The sequence below is a fragment of the Dreissena polymorpha genome, chromosome 4, assembly GCF_020536995.1.
Source record: "Dreissena polymorpha isolate Duluth1 chromosome 4, UMN_Dpol_1.0, whole genome shotgun sequence".
NCBI lineage: Eukaryota > Metazoa > Mollusca > Bivalvia > Myida > Dreissenidae > Dreissena > Dreissena polymorpha.
In genome coordinates, this window is record NC_068358.1 from 132,783,127 (window position 1) to 132,801,767 (window position 18,641).

At 34.1% G+C, this 18,641-nt stretch overlaps 1 protein-coding gene across 1 annotated transcript; it reads right to left on the reverse strand.

Annotated features, from left to right (window-relative positions):
- Positions 1–20: 20 nt before the first annotated feature.
- On the reverse strand, positions 21–18,639 carry LOC127876550 (phosphatidylinositol 3,4,5-trisphosphate 3-phosphatase TPTE2-like). Its single transcript, XM_052421871.1, has 15 exons — positions 18,472–18,639; positions 17,312–17,593; positions 16,835–17,044; positions 16,086–16,214; positions 15,668–15,834; positions 15,116–15,180; positions 14,609–14,669; positions 10,027–10,108; positions 8,984–9,134; positions 8,515–8,595; positions 6,924–7,029; positions 5,867–5,964; positions 4,998–5,093; positions 3,491–3,564; positions 21–2,181 (listed from the first exon to the last, which is right to left on the reverse strand). Exons 2-15 carry the CDS (start codon positions 17,542–17,544, stop codon positions 2,070–2,072), a joined length of 1,665 nt encoding a protein of 554 aa, XP_052277831.1. The 5' UTR covers positions 17,545–17,593; positions 18,472–18,639; the 3' UTR covers positions 21–2,069.
- Between the last annotated feature and the right edge of the window lie 2 nt (positions 18,640–18,641).

Consider the following 18,641-nt stretch of genomic DNA (forward strand, 5'->3'; position numbering starts at 1 on the left):
ATATACATAAAAAACGCACCTTGTTATAAGAATATACTTTATTAAAATATCTATATATATTGTTTGATTACATGAGCGATATATCTTATACATGCATAAAGCAGATTTATGCCTTACCAACTTTAATGCATTTGTTAAAGTTAACATTTATGTAAGTGCTGTTTTTTTTTATCAGCATGAGCATAAAGCATACATAAAATTTATACAATGTACAGGTAATAAATAAGAAAAATTGTAAGTAAAAAGGTACGCAGATATGTTTCTTAGCTCATGTTTTCCCTTAAATTACAACATAAGTATCAGCAAAAATATATATTTATTCCATGTATGCATTATTTATTATTTGTTTAAACATTATTTATAATGTGCAAATACGTATAATTTAAATGTAACTATACAAACTGGCTGAAATAAATCCCATAATATTTGTTGGAAACAAAACAAACTAACAACATTTGATTTTAAACTATGATATGAAAAGAAACACCTTCTAAACTACATGTTTCAAATTTTCTTTTACAAAAATCTGAAATAAAATAATATCAAAACCCACTAATGACTTTTTTTGAAAAATAGCTTTACACAATTGTTTGATGTATAACATTAAATTTTGAATATATAATAGTTGCGTAAAAACTGCTACTATAAAAACATCTATAAATAAAATAACAGTTGTTATTGCACTAAATATACATGAATATCACAGCTCTCAACTAATACTCATAATGCAAAATTGACTTTGTATGTTACAAATCTGATTGAACTTATCATATAAATGTGACTGGACACATAAATATTTGTTGTGTAATAGACATTTTGTGAACAATAAATACAGCAATAAGCGGGAATTTTAACAAAGATGAATACAAAAATATGGCCCTTGTCACTGTTGTTACACATCATACCTATTTCTTCATTGTGACCTTGACCTTAAAGCAAGAGACATTGCTAATGCATACAACATGGCGCCTCAATATGATGATCATTTGTGCCAAAGTATTATTAAATGCATGATAAAGCATTTAGTAAAATACTAACTGCATTATCTCTATATCATAAAGAATATGTGCACACTTCAAGTGCCCACAGTGAACTGTCTTAAAGAGAGTGACATGAATCTTGCATGTGAAACATCCCCATAAAATGATGCTCTATTTTGCTAATTTATTTGTTACATCCCACAAAGAACAGTTTTATATGAAACTGGCTCAAGAATTACTTGAACTATATCCATATAAGGAATTATTACGCACAAACATATTTTTACCACTATGGGGTTCACCAATGCACAACCAACATGGTTTTGAACATGCTTCATGTATGTTGTTTTGAAGTAAGGATGAATGGTGTCAATTTATTCCATAATTCTTTTCTGCGTAGAAACGTTGTGAGGCAGATGCCAAAATTCCCATAAATACATAATAAACACACTTGCATGTGCACACAAATAAACAAACACATGCACAATCAGAAAGGGCGAATATTATATACCTTTGCACCATTATCATAGAGGGGGCATAAAAGCCCCATATTGCACTTCTTTATATGACATTTTCTGTATTGTATGATATTATAAAATAGCAATTTAAAGCACATAATTATCATATGTATAAAAATACAACATTGGTGAAGAGTTAAAATAATTCACAACTATTAACAGAAAAAAACAACAAATCATGACCACTTGATTAATTATGGGATCCAGTTGTAGTCAGCTCCCAGTCAGTTTTAAAATAAGGGTCAATAGGTCCATATCTACCTTTTCAAACTTTGTCCTGACCAGTGTGTATCACAACAATCTTTCACTGAAGTCGCTTTTCTAACACTTTTGGAAAGTCTGCTTAACATGTCAACAACTGACTAAAAAACTGTTAATACACAGATTATAAAACAAGTTGAAGCTAATATTTCAACAAATAGCACGTTTAGTTTGCAAATTTAATTTGTGTGATCTTTATATTCTATAACAAGACAATTTTCTCTCTTTGTGCTCTGCTGAATTGTTTAAAAAGCAAGTAGTTGTGGAGTGACAAATCACAAACTGCGCTGTAGCTGATTCCACATGCTCTTTATGTGGGAGCAACAACCTCAAAGTTGACTTCAATGGCAAATGTATCCCGAAACACTTTCCTGCTTTTTACTTTATGAGGATTGTCAATCTCGCCTCGCTCAAGTCGTAACCTAGAAAGATAAGCGTTTATTCCCAAGTGAAGAAAAGACACGAAATGTACAAAAACATAACTATGTACGTTTTTAAGCTTTGTATATGCCTACTGGGCTAGTTCAAAGATCAGGTCAAGGTCAAAATCACTGATACTTTAGTTTGGATGGTAGCATGACACTGCAATTTTGTGTATATAAAGGCCTAGCCTGGGATTGAATGTCAGTTAATGTTCATGGTCAATGTTAAAAAACAACAACACAGTTTTGCTATATGACGTGAGTTTGGATGGCGTTATTGTTCTGCAATTTAGTGTGTTTGTAGCTTACATGCATATCTGGCTTGGGATTGCATTTAGGACTAGTCAGGGTGAGGTAAATATCACTGCAACTTAGCCATGAACAATTGTTTCCAACCAATTACTTTAGTTTAGATGGGAATAGTGTCTATAAATTTAATGAGTTGATAGAAGACTATCGCTGAGTTGATTGGGATTGCAATTGGGGCCAGTCCAATTAAAGTCAAGGTCACTTTTACTATAAAAAAGATTAACTGTTCTCAATAACTTTTGCTTGATATAGGGATAGCAATTACATTTTAAGTGGAGCTCACATGTAGGTCTAGCTTGAGATTAACCAGACATTTAAATTTAAGTGAATTAATTATTTAAATATTGAACACTTGATTTCTTGGAATTGCATCAGATTTTGTCTTGTTTAGAATTTTAATCAGAAACTACAGATGTATCCATAAGACATGAATACCCCAACATTTAAATTAAATCTCAAAGCTCCACCTAGGTCACTAGAATCAAAACAAAAATAAGTTGGACACATACTAACATACTGGATCATATGTTTGTTAAGTTTCATTCACCTAGACGCAAAACGTGTTTAGTTTATTATATGTCATTTGTTTACTTAAATAGGACATAAAATGTAATTTTTTTTTGGCAAAGATGGGCAAGTTAAAACGTATCTGAACCAAAATATGGTGGTGAACATGATATGTCAATATTCTTGTAATGTTTATTTTAGTTGAGCGCCACACAACTTAAAAACTGTATTTTTTCCCCTTAAAATGGGCCATAACTCCAGTTTATAAAAAAATCAATACAAATATGGTCGTATACTAGTTCCTATGTTGGTTAAATGTTTGTAAAGTTTCATCCCTCTAGCAATTTAACTGTTTGGCGTTTCAACGAAAAAATGGGATGGGCTGACAGACAGCAACAAAAGATTGATTTAAATTAACATACAAATATACCTCCCTTCCTCCCATGAAAATATACTAAATATTCTTGAGGGGAATAGCTACCACATGACTTACTTGTTGTTCTCTATGAAGCTGGTATGGAACCAGAAGAAGAATGCACAGTGGTCATACACGCTGGGGAGGGTCCTCTGAAAGGTGAAATATACGAGTGATTTTTATTTTCCTTTGCTGCATTTCATTTATATAGACTGCACAGGCTAATCTGGGATGACACTTTAGTCACATGCATTATACCCAGTTTTCCCAGAACGAAACTCATATTTAATGTCTATAGTATATTGTAACTGAAACTGTTGTGTTCTAAGTTGACAGGAGCATCAGATCTATAATAAATCAGTATTATTAAAAAAGTGAGTAATTTCTTAATATTTTGCATAACCTCATTTGTTTGACTAAGAGAGCAAATACATACTATATAAAGCATAGACTAACATTTAATACAAGAAATATGGTAACCCCACAAAAACCATGTTTCAGCATTATATAAATGAATAACTTAAACTTAAATAATTGTGATATTCTCAAACTGTGTCTGTATGTAAGATACATGTACTAACAAAAACATTCTACACAAACACTGGACATTCAACAGTTTTTTTTTTCTATTTTTTGTATTGTAACTTTTTTCTTACAGTGTCGTACCCGAAATGCAATCCTAAATAAGCTATGCCAATTAGCTACCTTTTCACAAGATTTCATTGAAATACCTTCAAAGTAAAGTTATCGAGAGGAAGCCAGTTTTGTGTAGCGGTGACCTTAACCCGATTAGCACTAAATACAATCATATTACAATATCACAATATTCTATGCAAGATAGGTGTATCAAAGTTTCATCACCATTGTTCAATGCTTACTTAAGTTGTCAACTGGAAAGCAGGTTTTTAGTAACAGTGAGCTTGACCTTAACACAACTGGCCCCAAATGCAAGCCAAGGCTGAGTCTGTATGTAAACAACCTACTCACACAATTTCTGTGAAATACATTAATCCAAACTTTTTGTTTTGAGTGGAAAAAAGTTTTTTTACTTTTAGTAACAGTGCCCTTCACCATGACCTGATCAGCCCTCAATACAATCCCAAGCTTTGTGCAAGATTTTGTGCAAGCTTGCTACATTTAGAAAAATATACATTTGTATATCAAAAGTTTCACTAGGATTGGTAAATACTAACTAAAGTTATGAACACAAAAACAACTTTTTGCTGTTTTTCTATTGTTGGTAAGAGTGAGCAGACCTTGAAACGTCCCGATTGCAATATAAGGGAAAGCCTCCATGTTATGTACTTACACAAAATTTAATTGCAAAACATCCATTCGAGCTGAAGTTATTGCACAATAACCTTGACCTAACTAGCCCGTATACAATCCTATGCTAGGTCTCCATGAAAGCTTGCTGTATCCAAAGTTTTATTGAGATTATTAAATGCAAATTAAAGCTATTGTTCAGAAACCACCTGTTTGACTCTTCAAGCCTGTTTGTCATACCCAAAGCTAATAACCATGATATTAAAATTTGTTGAAAACCTAATTTATAAAAGGTATGCAAACATTAAAGGAAACTCACACTTGTAGAGATGAAGCGAACTTTGACATCGTTTGCAATCACTGGAGCATCTTTCAGTGTGATTGTGATACTGTCATTGTCCCTGTCATGGGTACACTGGAAATATATTGAATTGTTATTTGCATTTATAATTCTACAACTACTAAATAAATTACAGAATTAAGAAAAAGCATTCTGAACTTCAATAAAATAAACAGACAATTAACTAGAAAAAAGATCTGCCAAAAGCATTATCTTTAGAGATTGTTTTATGGCAAATATCTTTGCTCTAGGGTGTGCATTTTGTGAAAGCAAAACTTTTACTATACACAAAATATGGACTTATGTTGGGTACTATTGACAGTAGGTTTGCAAAATATCAAAGCTACCAGCTTTAGCTTGTTTTCAAAATAAGATTATATTTCTGCATGGAACACAACTATTTTACAACTTGAAAGAGCTTCAGACAAGAAACATTCCTTGCCCAGAGGTTTGGCATATGTTGTTTAAAGTAAATTGCTTTAGATAAACGTCACAGGTCCCCAGCCAGTAAACCTCAATGGTAGGTCACAAGGAGCACCTTGTGCTAAAGCAACTTTTATCCTGTCATCATGTGCCCGACAGATCAGGCACTGCTTATCCTTTTGCATCCTGGGAAATTTGCCGTCTGCTAAAATGTCGTCCTGCTGAATTTCTAAAATTAGCATTTTCTTCGATGTTTTTTTAAAGAATACTATCAGAATAGCAAACAGGTTGGATCCTGATGAGACGCCACGTTTTGTGGCGTCTCATCTGGATCCAAACTGTTTGCAAAGGCCTTCAAAATTCGGTTCCAGCACTGAAAGAGTTATATAACCATTGTGGCATACATCTGTTAGCTGGACACTTACCTCACAGTTCAGAGACCCAGCAACTTTTGCCTCAAATATCAGCAGCCCCTCAGCCCTCAACTCCAAACCAAGGTCACTGCCATCACCATTACCCACACCTGTTGTCATGACAACCATAATTTATAAGTACATGTGTACTGACTTTTTTTTATTTTTCACATGTTATATTTCTTATTTCAAAACTTTTTAGCACAAAAATAGTGGTTTTAATATGATGATGTTTTGAAGTCTGTGATTATGTACTATTAACGCTCAAACAAGTCTCTTATGTCTCACTCCATATGTAGGGGCAATCACATAGAAGAACAGTCAAACATAAATACTGTGTATTGAGTTCATGAAATGATTAGAGTTTTTGCAAGTTTCTATTACTGCACAAGAGTGACTTAACTTCTACAGTAATGTATTTTATTGTGTTACAGAAAAGAAAGAGTGGCAACAAAAACACTACAGTAACATTTTTATCATCTTTAATTAGTCCATGATTTATATAATGGAAATAAATGTCCAATTAACAAACTAAACACCTAATTCATGCATAAAAGTTCATCGCATACGTATGTTTGCATACAGATCTAAAGAGGACCAAACTGACACACACATAAATATTGAAAACTTCACTTAACACATGTATGTCATTGTATATTTTGTAGCTCAATTTAATTAACTTTTTATTTTTAAATCTCTATGAACGAAATGTCACATGAAGTCTCTGCAATATGTTTTCCAGTATTGATATGTGAACTTTGCATATGCTTTAGTAGAAGTTCCTTTTTTGATATTGATGAAACCAGTCTTGCACTATCAGCATTAGAAATCAGAATAGCTTACCCACTTAACATGTTAACAAAGTTTGTTTTCCTCTGATAAATTTGCATAATTCTTGATTTCATAACATCAAGATATGTAGCTCATATCATGACCAATAAAAAAAAGAAATATTATTTGAATCTGGGTCAATTTATTTCCAGAGTCCTGAAAGGTTTACCAAATAAGGTAAATTTGCATTGACAAAATCAAAATTAATTTACTTTTCTAATCATGATGGTTATCATACCTGCTATGCTCTCAATTTTAAACGATGTGATTTTCAGCTCTGTTCTTGGAGGCAGTTCACAGTTGTACATCTTTTTAACCTTTTCATAGTAGCCCACAAACCGACTCTAGACAGTACAGGAGTTAGTGAAACTGGTCTACGTTAGTTGTTAATGTTACACATAGAGAATAAGACACTTAGAAAGAAAAGGTCTAGTCATACTTAAAGCATTACAAAAGATTCAAATAAGGAGCAACACAAAAGATAAAATAAAGAAATGTTAAAGTTGTTAGTTGAAACATAGTAAACAAGGGCTGTTTGTAAAACATGCATGCCCCCCATATGGGCTGTCCGTTGTAGTGGCAGCCATTGTGTGAATACGATTTTTGTCACTGTGACCTTGACCTTTGACCTAGTGACCTGAAAATCAATAGGGGTCATCTGCGGGTCACGATCAATGTACCTATGAAGTGTCATGATCCTAGGCAAAAGCGTTCTTGAGTAATCATCCGAAAATCATTTTACTATTTCGGGTCACCGTGACCTTGACCTTTGACCTTGTGACCTCAAAATCAATAGGGGTAATCTGCAAGTCATGATCAATCTACCTATGATGTTTCATGATCCTAGGTGTATGCGTTCTTGAGTTATCCGAAAATCATTTTACTATTTCGGGTCACCGTGACCTTGACCTTTGACCTAGTGACCTCAAAATCAATAGGGGTCATCTGCGAGTCATGATCAATCTACCCATGCAGTTTCATGATCCTAGGCGTATGCGTTATTGAGTTATCGTCCGGAAACCATTTTACTATTTCGGGTCACCGTGACCTTGACCTTTGACCTAGTGACCTCAAAATCAATAGGGGTCATCTGCAAGTCATGATCAATCTACCCATGAAGTTTCATGATCCTAGGCGTATGCGTTCATGAGTTATCATTCAAAAACCATTTTACTAAATCTGGTCACCGTGACCTTGACCTTTGACCTAGTGACCTCAAAATCAATAGGGGTCATCTGCGAGTCATGATCAATGTACCTATGAAGTTTCATGATCCTAGGCCCAAGCGTTCTTGAGTTTTCGTCTGACAACCACCTGGTGGACGGACCGACCGACAGACCGACCGACAGACCGACATGAGCAAAGCAATTTACCCCCTATTCTTCGAAGGGGGGCATAAAAATAATGAATTCTTTCTACATTATTATATGTTGCAGAGGGCTAAGATTGTTCTAGGTGGCTCACCTGTGTTATGGGCTAATGGGGCGTGAGCAGTTTCAGACACAGAGGCATAATTTGAACAATCTTTTGTACAATTAGAACAATTTCAAAAGAAGATCACTTTAGAATTATTTCATTGAAGTTTTGTTGATACCTATCCATCCGGTAAGGAGGAGATGTGTTTGATTTGTTGCACAATTCACCAAAGTTGGTCATAAAAGCTCACCCTATGCATTGCACAAGTGAGCTACAAAAGACACACAAAAACATCAAACAAAAGATGTAAAATCTTCACAAAACATGTCGAAAGAACATACAAACAAACAAGCAAATTTCTATAAATGCGTAACTGGGTTATACAACATATACAGAGTTATTGGCCTTGATACCTGGCTGGGTGTTTCCACTCCCTGGAATTTCGAGCCCACAGAAAGGTCAGTCCTGCGGTCACCAAAGTAGTCAAGGGATTCCTGGCAGGGGAAAAGAATTTTAATAAAAATCACAGTTCAGCTGGTAACTTCCTGTATATATGCGCAATTGGTGCAAGAAGGTACCATGTGCTTTCTAATTTCAATGCCACATGGTACCTTTTTGCACCAATGGGGCAATATGCCCTCTAAATTAGTTGATTTTGCATTTCTAGATAACCTTGGCTTTGCTATGAAAAAAGGATCAACTATTCTTTTGATTGTTTTAATTAACACATAACAGTTTTTCAATCTATTATAGATTAACAAATAAAAAAAAAAGATTATTATGCATGATTTATTTCATTCTGCATCTTATTATTTTGGAACACTTGCTCATCTAACCATTCGTTCTGTTCCAGCATATAAACCCAAAATGTGCAGAATGTACCTTGGCATCATCAAACATCCCACAGTCTACCAGCCACACACAGACGAGGGTCCCAGTACGGCCTTTGCCACCTTTGCAGTGCAGAGCTATAATATTCCTCTTGTCTGCTGCCATGAACTCGCGGGCATTTTTGCAGAAGTCGATCATGTTCCTTTGAAATAATTGTAAATGTATAGGCACACAATCCTCATGAAAAGCGGTGTTTATAGCATTTTACAAATGTAATTATATATTTTAAATTTTAGACTTTGCCCATGTAATTTCACGTGAATACTACTAAAAATCCCTCACACTTTATTTATTTTTTACTTGTATCAAACATGTCTAGATACTTATTTTACTAGTATCAAACATGTCTAGATACATCTTTACACTCGATCATTAACTAGAAATGACGCGGCATAGGCCGACGCGTATCCCCACGCCACATGTTTGACCCAGGGGCGCCCCAGGGTTGGTAATGGGGCCATGCATAATTGAGATTGACTGTATTGTCATATTGTCACTATAGAAGTTCAGTATCAATTAGAAGTGAATCAGTGTAGAAAGGAAGAAATTATAGTAAATGGCAATTTTGGGTGGGTGTGGACTATGTGGGCGGGGCACCCCAGGGTTGGTAATGGGGCCATGCATAGTTGAGATTGACCGTATTGTCATAAGAGAGGTTCGGTATAAATTTGAAGTAAATCGGTGTAGAAATGAAGAAGTTAATGGAAAATATCCTAAAAAAATGAGTGAAAATCCCGGCCCCACCCCCAACCCCCATAACTTTTGACCCAGGGGTCAAATCAAAATTTCAAATAGTGCAGGGTCGTACATATGCTCATAGCTAGCATGTGTGTAAGATTCAAGGTTCTAGTGCTAATAGTGTAGGAGGAGACAGTGGCCAGGACTAACGGACAGACAGACAACCGGACAGACAGACAGACGGTGGAGATAACCACAATATCCCCACGTTTTTCAAAAAGCGTGGGGATAATAATAGCAATGATAAGGGACACTTCTTCATTTACGGTAAATACGAATATTAAAAACATGCTTACTGGACAGTTGGAACATTATGGTCATCTATGTATATTCGCTCCACACGGCCATAGAAGAGATCATATTTATGATCCATTTCGCCTGAAAAAACATTGAACCACTCTCAAAATATGTGATCAAATCATGCCAGATTCATTACTATGGTACATTTGATCTAAAATATGTTGACCAAATCCAGTGAGATTCATTACTATGGTACATTTATCCCAAAGAAAGTTGAACCAATAAAATGAGATTTATGACTTTGGTCCATTTTGCCCACAGAACATTGAACCACTCTCAAAGAGATTCATGAATTTGGTGCATTTTGCCCACAGAACATAATACTGTAATACATTGATTACTGAGAATGAACAACGTAATGGCCAAAGGTCCTAAGGCGTTCAACTGGAGGCCTTTCTCCATGATTTTGTTAAGGCACATGATGTGATCTATCATTTAAATTCTACATTACTCCAGATATAAAACAAGCACAAACCGATAATAAGTGAAAATTAAATTAAATGGGTGTACCTGCATTAAACATTCAGGCATATGGGTACCCTTTTTTGAAATTCAGTCAAAGAGGTACGATTGATTTTGAATTCAAGCACATGGGGGGCCACTGTCATTTAAGGCCACAGGGAACAGCCTGCCCTGAGACCCAAAGGAACTTAACATTTCTGAGCTGGAAGTATTCACAAACCTTCACATAAGACCTAACCCTTTGCATGCTGTGACGTCTGCTAAAATGTTGTCTGCTGAATTTATTAAATTAGCATTTTCTTCGAATTTAAAAAAAATAAAAAATACTATCAGAAAAGCAAACAATTTGAATCCTGATGAGACGCCATGTTCTGTGGCATCTCATCTGGATCAAAACTGTTTGCAAAGGCCTTCAAAATTTGGTTCCAGCACTGAAAGAGATAAGGAAAGCTGTCCCAATACCTGGTAGAACTGTTATTGACCAAGCCAGTTTTGAACTTAGCCCAGACATTATAACAAGGCTTTTTTATGCACTGAAGGATTAAGTTTCATTAAATGTTTTTACTTACTAGTGCTAAAGACTTATGGTGGCCATGACTTTCAATGGACAGAAATCATGTCTCACTTGTATGAGAATCATAGGAAAGAGTGTTCTCAGGAAGTTTAACAAATACATAAGTTTTAGATAAGATAATATTAGGACAAATATTCTGACCATGTATCATGAATATGATGCAATAAACATGGTCTCCTGAGTTTTTAATTTTTTTAATTTTATTTGAACAAGTGACCAAATTGTTGCCAACAGGTGATCCAGTTTCTAACTTTGCCAAGCTTTAAGCAGAAAAAAAAGATCAAACCAATTTTCATGAAGTTTAGGCCAATGAGGCCTCTAGTCTTCACGAGGCGAAGAATGATGATACACACAGCATGATGCACAAGGCAAGAACAACAACTGACAGATGGCAATCACCAAAGCTCACTATAACAGGTTGTGCTAAGGTGAGTTAAAAATGTATATAAAACAAGAGGCCCCAAAGGGTCCTGGGTCGCTCACCTGAGAGACTTAGATGGAAAGAAACAAAGATTAAAACTCTTCAGCAAATATTTCAAATTATTAGTATGACAAGTCTGACTTTAAAAATAAGGTGTTCCAAAGTATTCACAATAGGCCTATATAGAAAATTACCCCACCCACCCTGGCAGCCATGTTTTTAATACCCAGATTTTAAAAAAATATATATATAAGGAAAATGCTTCTTACAAACATATAGAGAAAACTGCCCCATCCCCTGGTGGCAATGTTTTTCCACTGATCACGACCATTTTCACACTCATCCGACATATCAATAAAACCAATGTTTTGACCATGTTTCATGATGATTGGCCAAAAAATGTGACTTTTAGAGTGTTCACAGGCTTTTTCAGTATATAAATATAAGGAAAATGACCCCCCCCCCCCCCCGGCGATCATGTTACTAGTTGGATCAAAACCATTTTTGAACTCAATCGTCGTATCCAGGAGACAAGGGTTGTTAACATTGTTTTGTGAAAAGAAGAGGTTTGCTGTTTTGGCAGATATATGCATATATGCGTTATCAGTAGTTTTTTGTGTGTGTGTTTTTGTTTTTTTTAAATAGACATTTGTTACCCGTTGCAACAAAGCTTAAATTATTTTGGATAAAAGTAATATGAGGACAGTAATTTAATAATGAGCATCAGCAAAAGAAAATTAAGTACATTTTTCAACAAATTGTTGTTCAAATTTGAGATCATGAGATAAGCATCTCAGCATCTTATAGGGGATGACTGTTTACAATCTCTTTAGCAAGAACACTTTTAGATACTGAAAACATTTGTTCAAAAGATTGTGTTTTTATAAAATAGTTTTTGCATAATTAAATAAAATATGTTGAATTGTTTTCATATATCAAAGTCAGTTATAAAAAAGTAAATGAGTATGAGAATATGTACAGCTACTAGAAATTCAATATTGATCTTTTATAGTACAAAACATCACTTGATCTTTCTTATAGTTATAAATGTGTGCAAAAATAGAAGTAAACACACACAAAACATTTGAAAACGTATCATATCAAAACAACTATCAAACTAATTGTAATTTAAATGCACAAAAAATCTGTAGCATAAATATATTATTTTTGCAAAAACAAATGCAAATCAACTTTTCTTCAAACAGTTGTTTGTGCTTCTTAAAAGATGTGATTAGTTGTTGTTTTTTTACTACCAAATTGTTCACATTAAAAGATTTTTGACAAAGTGTTTTTAAACAACTGGAACAATTTTAGGACTCACCTTGCATTGCTATTTCCAATTGAAACAACAATAAAACCTGCTAAAATAACAAACTTTCATAATCACACACAAACTACTGACTTACTGAAAATTGTAGGGGTAAACCATTTCAAGCTGTAATGTCTTATGTATCTTATGAATGGTTTCCATCTGACATCAACACAAAGGTCTTTGATGAAAGTGACCAATTAATGGGGGTCAATTTCCAGGAGTGTTACACAATTACAACCTGGCAACAATGCAGGCACAGGTACAAATGAGTTTTATAGAGAGTAGCCTAGGATAAGTGAATGAAAAGTCAAATAAGATTCATATGTAACACTTCTTGTTGTTTTATTGGTTTTACCACTATGCTAAATTTCTGCAAAGATATAGATAACAATCAAAAGTAAAGGCAATAATTAATTTGAGTAATGCAATAGTTATAATTAGATATTTGGGTTTGACATAAATGTTTCTGAATCCATTACCAGTATCATCATAATCATCATAATCATCATCATCATCATCATCATCATCATTGTGCACCAACATCGGATTCCGCATTACAACTAGAGTGTTAACATGGTTTTAATATAGTCATATTATGAAAACTACCGCTACCCTGGCGGCCATGTTTTTCAACAAACCGTAAACATTTTCGAACTCAGCCAAGCTATCAATATAACAAATCTTCGGACCAAATTCCATGAAGATTGGACTATAAATGTTACTTCTAGAGTGTTAACAAGGTTTGACTATGGCCATATAAGCAAAGCTGCCCCGCCCCCTGGCGGCCATATTTTTCAACAGACCGAAACCATTTCAAACTCAGCCTAGCTATCATAAAAACAAATGTTCAGACCAAGTTTCATGAAGGTTGGATTATAAATGTGACTCCTAGAGTGTTAACAAGGTTAAACTATAGCCATTTAAGCAAAACTGCCCTGCCTCCTGGCGGCCATGTTTTTGTACTGATCCTAACCATTTTCAAACTCAGCTGTCGTTTTCCAGAAAATAAATGTTCTGACCAAATTTCATGAAGATTGGACCAAAAATGTGACTTCTAGAGCGTTCACATGTTTTCACTATATACATATAGGGAAAACTGCCCCGCCCCCTGGCGGCCATGTTTTTTCACAGATCTGGACCATTTTCGAACTCATCTGAGATATCAATGAAACCAATGTTTTGACCAAGTTTCATGATGATTGGGCAAAAATTGTGACTTCTAGAGTGTTCACAAGGTTTCTCTATAGCCATATCAGGAATACTGCCCCGCCCCCTGGCGGCCATGTTTTTCAATGGACCGGAACCATTTTTGAACTCAACCAACATATCATTAAGACAAAAATTTTGACAAAGTTACATAAAGATTGGGCATCAAATGTGACTTCTACAGTGTTCACAAGGTTTTTCTTTTTTTTGACCTAGTGACCTAGTTTTTGACCCAGCACGACCCTGTTTCGAACTCGGTCGAGGTATCATTGGGACAAATGTTCTCACCAAGATTCATGACAATAAATGTGGCCTCTAGAGTGTTCACACGGCAAATGTTGACGACGGACGCACGACGCATGACGGACAAAAGGCGATCACTATAGCTCACCATGAGCACGCTGTGCTCAGGTGAGCTAAAAACATTGAAAAAAAAAAAATGTAAAATAAATTTATCCTGTACAAAAATTGTTAATCTTTTATAAAGATTGGAGAAAATATATATAAATGAATTTTGATTTTTCTGAGAATGTACTTTTCTACATACATTTCAAGGCACAAATTATTTAAAGTTTTCCAAAACAATTTAATATAAAATCTTACTGCAAAGATTGTATATCCGGTAGTGATCTGGATGTTTGGTATTAAAGAATCTGGCAACATCCTGAAATTAACGCAAATATAATCCTTACAAATCTAACAAACAAATTACTTTTAATCCACTCTTAGATGCAGTCTTAAAATTTATCAACAAAATTTAAATAATGGCTGCGAGGTTTCTACAAAAATCTGGGAAGGACCTGTAAGACAAAGTGTCTGATAAGGTACAAAATCGTCAGACTTTTGGACAGGCTGGTCCAACACACATTCTTGTTACCTGTTAGCTTTTCAAAGTGTTATTGGTACAAATATTTATTCTAACTATTTACAACACTGGTTAACACTTTTATTTTCATTTGAAAAACAACTTCAAGTTAATGAACACCACTTACTGAGCATGAAAACAACAAATCCTCTGGAATTGATGGCATTCATTCCAATAATTATTAAGTTAACAACTTTTATACAAGTTATCCCTATTAAACAAACATATTTGACTATTTTTGTTACCCGAATGTCATTTCTGTACAATGCCATAATTCCACTTGATGGAAAAGACATGGCAATAACTCTTTCTGAAAGAGAGAAAATTGTATTTAGAAAAGAATTTACAAAAAGAACAGAAGGGTTTGCAAAACCAATTGTCAGTAGAGTCTGTGCTGCCCCAGAGTATTAAGACTCACAAGACAATCTGATAGAATATGCTCTAGTATTGCTTTATGGACAATTTGCAAAAATTAGCCAAAATGACAAACAGTCATCCCAAAGGTTCCCATAGTTAATAAAATAAAAATTATGCTATTTTGTTCATGACCGATGTATTGGTTAAACTACATAAAGAAACACACACACTTATTACATTTTATAATATAATATATATAAAGACTCAACTCATAAAATGCAATTATTTCTTTGTTATGTTTTAATACAAAGTATTTTGTTTGTGAGAACTCTTGTTATAACTTCTTTATCATAAAAATAGTAATTAGAGAAATGAACCATAAATTGTGTTAAAGAATACTTAAAAAGGAGGAAATATATTTAAACTGAAAGATCTGAAACCTGTTACATAACAAAGGTCAAGGTCAAATCCATCTTTCATATATCTTCGCTTATTCTCTGAGATAACTTTCCGAGTTGCAGTGGAAACATGTCTACGTTGAATGTACATGAAGTACACAATTCGAACAATTCTGATGATCCGGAAAACACGACCAACTGCTATTAGTCTAGAAAACATAAAACATAATAATAGATTAAATCAATTAAATATATACTTGTCATCAGGTGCAGAGATGAAGGAATTTACGAATCAAGACTAAACTTTATTACAATGTATTAGTAATAAATGTGCAATATGAATTTCTTGGTACCTGTTGCTACTCTAAATATTTTTTAAATGTCTGAATAATTCATTAATAAACATCAATCAATGAGAAAAATGGAACCAAATTGAAAATAAGTTCTTAAATCCACCTACTTTGCATAATCTGTTCCTTGTGCAGAAACCAAAGTCTTTGACACACAAACAAAGATCATATCCAGGACAAATGACGCCAGTACTATGATTCCATCCACAAGGTCTAGGATGGTGCGGAAAAATCTTTCCCTGAAATTAGAGAAAATAAACCTTCATTTTCATATCTAAAGATAATCATCAATGAGTTTGAAGTGACGAGTAGTAAATAAAATAAAAAGGGCCTAATGGTTCTGGGTAGCTCACTTGAGTTCAACAAGAAATGCAAATCGTGCTAAAAATCATGAATGTGGCTTTGTCCCAAGCATAATTAATACAAAGAGACAGAGATGTTAAATATATAAAAAATAAATCACAAGACTTGTAGCAAATAGAGTGCCACTCTAGGAATAGTTCTGTGGACTAACCTTTATATCCTGAAAGCGATGGACAAATGCAAATCTTAATGCCTCCCACATTTAATATTTAAAGGAATTAATTTGGTTACAATTTTATAACTGAATATTGATTTTATTGTATCTGAATTATAATATTGAAACATTTGACTGTTCTTCAAATCAACGTTTTGAAGCATTGAAAATTTAGGAACTTATCATTCTGAATGAAAAACAGTGAGTGTCCACAACAGCTCATACTTAAGCAATTCATTATAATGTGAGTTAAAAACATTAAAATATTATTTGATAAAAATGTTTTAAAAATTATCATAATTTGTGTCTTCCAGTTATAAAAACAGAAGTCCTCGTACTTACCCCATATAAAATATTCTCATCAAAATCTCCAGCATGAAGATGCTGATAATAATATGGGAAACAATTTCAAGTCCACTGTTAAAGTTGGCAGTCAAGCTGATATCTGCAAGATCTATGATAACTAGAGTTAGGTCGAGAATTATCAAGAGTACTGTCGAAATTCGAAATGCGATGTGTTCAAGAACAGATTGAACAACTGACTGAACCCATCTGAAAATGAAAAAAGCAAACTGTATGAATCTTGAACTTTTTTATTTTTATTTTTCGATGTTCTTTAAGGCATTGAAATTAGGAAATTATTATAAGGATCTACAGTTCTTAATTAAGGCTTTACATATTAACAGTCTAATTAATGGCTGATTTTGTTTCAGTTTACTAGCTGTTTGAATCCATGTTTTCTGCTTGATAATGAGTTTAAAACATATGTTCCACTTTAATGTAGTTGATAAGAATAAAAAAACAGCATTTTAAACATACTTAACACCAGTTAATGCAGGTGTTGCACTGGGGTCATCTATGTAATCCAGTCCTTTCTGTTTCTCTGCATCATAAAAAGTTAGAGTACCTGTGCCCTCAGACTTTTCAACAGTTATCTGTGTGTCTTTTATTTGACCCGTAGAGGAAACATTTACTACTTCTGATGGTGAAATCTCTGCAGAGGTTGAAGGCTTTATTTCACTTTCACCATCATCGAGACATTGGTATTCCATATTGCTCTTTATTAGTTTTCAAAACACAGCATTTATTTACATCTCAGATCTGCAAAAAACATGGACATTATCAAACATGGAAAATGTTGTATATAATTCTTTTGTTACTGAATGCACAGACTCTAGATGAGGTCAATATACGCTCCGTGCTGAATGTGAATCTTGATATGACTTTGTTGGGGTGAATGCATTGTCTGGGATAACTCACATGACCAGGTAACATGAAGTATATTGAATCAGGGACCTGTCATATCTTAGTATTTCCGTAGAGAATTGAGGTCAGTCTATTTAGCTACATTGCACTAAAAGCCTAGGTCTTAGAAGTACTGTAGAGTCAGTTCCCACAACAGAGAAGATCTTGAGAAGGCTCCCAGTACGGAGATTGAACCTGATTGTTACTAGCCACTACATAAACAAAATTTTAATTTCTTGTATAATTTTGAGACTTTCTTTAACATAGATCTACGGGTTTAAAACATAGAACCCGTGGTGTTTGTTTTTACCTCAAAATACAAGAATCCATTTAATGAGTATAGCAGGACACAACATGACAAATAGTATAAAAACATGTGTGTATTGGTCCCTGACTGAAAGAATGATGGATGGCAAACCATGAAACATGTCCACAGTTCAGTTTCTAAAACCCTCGCCATAAGATATAATTTGCAAACATTAAAATATTGAATCTGATAGTCTTAACTGAAAAATACAGATTTAATAACATTACAAATAATCTCTAAAAAAAAATTAATGTTACCCACTACATGGAAATACTCTACACAAAACTAATTGAAAAGGGGCGTGACCAATAGAACAACAATTGATCCTCAATAAATGATTAACAAGTAAGACAGAATGAATAAAACAAAACTATACATTAAAATTGATGCTAATTCATACATACGAGCAGGTGTTCAAATAACTTACAATGACGTGTCTTCTTTTATGGTCAAGAAGCAAGATCTAATATAAAGTGTCTAGTAGATCTACGTGCTGTCTGCTCAATTTACGCCGCGAGTCAAGGCACAATAACAGGTTTCATTGGTCAATAGCTAAAAGGTTAGCCAATGAAAGGCCATTTGACATTTGCTTTGCAA